Source organism: Neopelma chrysocephalum, unplaced genomic scaffold (assembly GCF_003984885.1).
Source record: "Neopelma chrysocephalum unplaced genomic scaffold, ASM398488v2 Primary Assembly neopelma1_138, whole genome shotgun sequence".
NCBI classification, from domain to species: Eukaryota; Metazoa; Chordata; class Aves; order Passeriformes; family Pipridae; genus Neopelma; species Neopelma chrysocephalum.
The window spans coordinates 2,632,606-2,637,204 of NW_020897800.1; the positions used below are offsets into that span (position 1 = coordinate 2,632,606).

Sequence of the window (4,599 nt, forward strand, 5' to 3'; positions counted from 1 at the left end):
AAAGATGTGTTGTGTTTCTACTAAAAGTGTGTTTGTTCCTACTAAAGATGTGATGTGTTTCCTACTAAAGATGTGATGTGTTTCCTACTAAAGGTGTGTTGTGTTCCTACTAAAGCACCTTCAGGGCTCTCATGCCCCTTTAGGGTATGAGACTTAAAAAAAGCATTTTTTTAGGGTATGAGGCATTTAGGGTATGAGGCTTAAAAAAAGAGCTTGAAAATAATTTTGAGGAGGGGGGGGAAACAAAAAAAAAGCTGCTGTGCTTTTTCCTTCCCTCTGGCTCTCGTTTCTGGGAGCTTTTGAAGCAGGAGTTTGGTGCTGTTCTGCTTGAATTTTAAGTTGTGGATGACGAGAGGCAAATATTTCTGGTGGGCACCTATTGGTTTGAATCTGGAGAGGTTCCTGAGGGCTGGGACAAGTCTGCAGCAGTGGAGTTTTGAAGGGGCCACTGACCTAAGGAATATGAATTCCTGGCATAAAAAGGTTTATCAAATCTGTTGCATGCTGCTGCTGCCAGCGTCAAGTGAAGGTGCCGAGTTGCAGCAGACCAATAACAAGGTTTTCAGGCTGAATATATTCAAAATTATTTCATTTTTCTGTGTGATGGGGATTCTCTTTACAAAATAGCTGTCGCTGCAGAAGGTTTATAGCATTTTGATGTATGAAACATTCAGCAGCCAGCCTTCAATTTAACTGAAATGTGAAGGGAAAGAAAACCCAAGTAGAGTATTGCAAGCAAATGGAAGGTCAGATAGAGATGCTGGTGAAGGAGTTGAGGTCCACTGTGAGTCACTGCAACGTGGGTGATTGAAACTTCTCTTTTCCCATTTGGAGGCCCCTCTGTTTGCTCAGTAAATAAAGAGCCACTTGAGCTTTGGGGTTGTTTTGTGTTTTGCAGGAGGTGGAGGAGGATTACACCATTCTGCGACGCCAAGGGCTGGCTGGCTCAGCCTCCACGGGAGAGCACTCAGGTAGGAACCAGCCTGGCTGGAACTGGGAACGCATCCCACCTGGGCTTCAGGCATTAAACAGAGAACACAAAATCAATTATTCATGTTTCTCACACTCAAGAAAGGAAAAAAAAGGATTCACCTCCTTGAGCAGCTCTGCCAGGGCTGAGCCCGGGCTGACTCCGGGAAAGGTCACTGAATCCATGGATGTGCAGAGGAGCTTGTTCCTCCTCTGGAAAGGTTGTTTCTCGCCCCACCTGCCAGAGACCTTGACCTCAGGATGCACAGCCCCTCTTCCAAGGCAGGCCAGGTGGATGTGAAGTCCCAGAGGGAGGTTTCTGAAGGTGTGCAATGATCAGTGTGGCTCCTGCTCCTCCAGGATGTCTCTGATGCTGTGCAGTGGTTCCTTTAAATTGGGCATCCTGCACATGGAATTGCTGGAATTACTGACAAGGGTTTTAAGGTCAAATGGGTGTGATGTCTCTCATGTCACAGGAGTGATCAGAAGTGTCAGACATTCGTCTCTCACCACATTTTTCCTCTTTTTTTTTCCTCTTTTTCCCTCCTTTAGACAAAAGCTAGTCGTGTTTTCAGGAGTGGCTGAAGATGGGATGAAGAGGATCAGGACACAGCACCCGCTGTCTTCCTTGTGGACTCTGAGACCAGAGGGTTTGGACCATCCAAACACGAACCAGACTTTAGCAAAGTGGGCATGGGGTGCTTTTCCTGTGGGGCATCTGCACTATCTTGTCAGTGAGGGAGTCTATTCTATTCTGCTCCTCTCCTTGCTACCAGAAATACATTTTTCAGAACAGAAAAAGAAAAAAAAAAAAACCAAACCAAATGTACAGAGCTTTGGGTGTAGGATATAAAAAAATGTATTTAGACATTTAAAAAAAAAAAAAAAAAGATCAATGTATTTATTTGACTTCATTCCGTGTATCAAAAGCACATTTTAATTTTTTTAATCTGCCTTTTTTTTTGTTTTATTTTGTTTTGTTTTGTTTTGTTCTGTTTGAACTGGGTGGTGACAGTTCTAGCCCCCTGCACATGGTCCATCCTGGGTCAGGGGTGAGGGGCCAGGGTGTTCCCTGTGTGCAGGTGAATCTTTACTTCACTGGACTGGACTCTGCACTCCCTGCTGGCAACTCAAACTGCCAAGAGCTACTTATGAAGGTGTTAGGATGACTTGTGGCTGGAATTACCTGTGTTTCAACAAACTGCATGGGAATTGCTCCTGTCACCACGTGTGTAACAAGAATTTTCCATGCACTAAACATCCAGGCACTTGAGATGGGCGAGTTTTCCTTTCCCCCTTTCCCATTCCTTCGTTGACTTTGCAAGATCAGGCTGGGAGGGGAGAAAGAGAGGTTTAATTTTTATTTTTTTTTCTTGACTTTGTTGGCTTTGATCATTGTCTCCTTTGTAAAGTGATAAAAAAATACTTGGACCTGCAGCACTTTTGTAACTCTTCTCTGGATAAAAAAAAAAAAAAAAAAAAGAAAAAAAAAAGAAGAAAAAAATGCAAACCCGGAAGTGTTTCAAAGATGTGGGGCAGCTCTGCCCCTGATTCACTACTGAATGAAAAAGGGCTGCCATTGGAGTTAGCCACAGGTACTGCTGATTATAGGGCCAGTAAGTTTTAGTACCTGAAAGTATGTCTTGCTGAGGGCTTGGGGTGGGCTTTGGGGTTTTTTTTTGGGGGGTGGGGTTGGTTTGTTTTATTTTTTTTTACACTAACTTGTGCCAACGTGTTCTCGCTGAAACAGGGATTTGCAAATCCAAGGAGGCTGAACCAGCTCTCTGGGACTTCCTTAGGCTTGTTGGAACGGGGTTTGCTGTTGGAATTCCTTCCAGTCTGGGAACAGGGTGGTGAAAAGGTTGTCACAGGGTTAACACTGGACCAGCTGAGGTTGGTCCCAGGGCAGCAGCTCCTGCCTGGCACAGGGTGGTTCAAGCTGTCCCTGGTACCACAGGCACCAGGAGTGGGGCTGCTGGGGGAAGGTGTGTGAGGAAGCCTCTGTTGCACCCTCTTCCCGAGTTTTAAACTGTTTAAGGAGCCCAAAGTGAGCAGCAAGCCAAGCCTGTGCATCCCACTGACAGTCAGAAGTGCTGAGAATCTGCCTTTGGTCACTGTCACTGTCAAGATCCCACTCCCTGCTCCTCTGAGTGAAACATTTTAGCTGCTGGCAAGAAAACAGATCTGTCCTTTGTCTGTAAGAAAAAACATCAGATCTCATTCTTCCCCATGGAACACCCAAGGGAAGAGTTCCTGTGATGATGGGCAGAGGCAGCACAGGTGATCTTGGGCCTGATGTGGAAGTTCAGAGAGTAGGGAAGAGTTCCTCTTGTTTGAAGAGCTGGTTGCACGAAGCATCACTACACTGCCAACACAAACCCAAGTGTTCTCTGCCAGCCTGGCAGGAGCTTCCTCTTCCTCGGGTGAGATTCACTGTCAGTATTACCCCAGCATCTCCCTCCTCACTTCAGCCACAGGGTTCCTTTGCTTACAAACACCCAGATGTTTATGAGCATCCCCCAAAGCAGGATGCTGCCATGGATCCTGCCAGAAAGAGGACTGGGATAGAGCCAGACTTGGTGTTTAAGACCCTTTCCCCCCACCCACAGTTCCCTTCCATCAGCTGCAACCCCACACTCCAGAACCAGGAGCAGTTTTTGTGACCTTGCTGGTCTGAAAGCTTTCCAGAGGCTTCCATGGTTGATGGAAAGTTATCCCTGAACTGTAGAATAGAGGGAGCTTAGTCTGGCTTTAAAAGAATATCCTGGAAGACCAGCAAAGGTGGGGCCTGTGAAGGCCTGGCTGCTTCATACTCATTCCTTGTGACTGAAGGCAAAATCCCTGGTGGTCTGGTTTTCTCTGAGGTTCCTGGTGGTCCATGGTTCCACCACTGCTTTGTTTCATCCCTGACAGGTGTAGCAGCAGTGAAAAAAGCTGGGAATGCAGAGTATTTGTGTGGCCTCATCCTTACACTTCAGCCCTGGAGCTGCTGGAGTGGGATTTTCCCCACCCTCCCTTCATGTGTGACACAGGGGAGGGGACAGTGCTGTCCCTGTCACCTCTCCAGGTGTGCCAGGGGAACAGCCACGCTGGGTGCCCTTGTCCCAGCTGGCATGGCCAGTCTCCAGGGCAGCAGGGGCCAGAGAGCTTGGAGGAATGTTGGAGAAGCCTAAATTTGAACCCAGTTTTATGGGCGACGTAAAGGACCCTCTGAGCTCTGTGCTGGTCGGGTTTTGGTTCAGCTCCTCACAAACAGGGCATTCCTCCTCTGGGAATCCCTTAGTTTTGAGAGCAGTCACCTGGAATGACAGGGAATTCCTTTCTCCTGGCACATGTGCTGTCTCCCAGAGCTCAGGCATGGAAGGAGCTGCAGCTCCAATGCACTGTTCAGGATTCTCATGTTTTTTCCTCCTTGAAGCCATAAGATTCCCTTCTTTAAATCCCAGTTTTCAGTGTGAGGGAGCATTTTGGCTTGCCCCTGGTTGTGGATGGATTGTGCATTCCCATATCCAAACTGGATAACAGAGCAGGATGCTGTTCTCTGGGATTTTTTCCTCTCAAATAGTCGAGGGGTTTTTGTTTGGTTTTTTTTTTTCCCTTCCCCAAACAGAACAACAACAAGGGTTTCTT

At 47.0% G+C, this 4,599-nt stretch overlaps 1 protein-coding gene across 2 annotated transcripts in view; it reads left to right on the top strand.

Moving 5' to 3' along the window:
• Nucleotides 1-2,482, top strand: part of ARHGEF12 (Rho guanine nucleotide exchange factor 12) — a 73,775-nt gene extending 71,293 nt beyond the window's left edge. For both annotated transcript variants that reach the window (XM_027699438.1, XM_027699439.1), the window contains exons 40-41: nt 899-971; nt 1,522-2,482. In XM_027699438.1, coding sequence (XP_027555239.1) covers nt 899-971; nt 1,522-1,532 — 84 coding nt within the window. In that variant the 3' untranslated portion in view covers nt 1,533-2,482. The remainder of the gene's footprint in view (nt 1-898; nt 972-1,521) is intronic.
• The last annotated feature ends 2,117 nt before the right edge of the window (nt 2,483-4,599 follow it).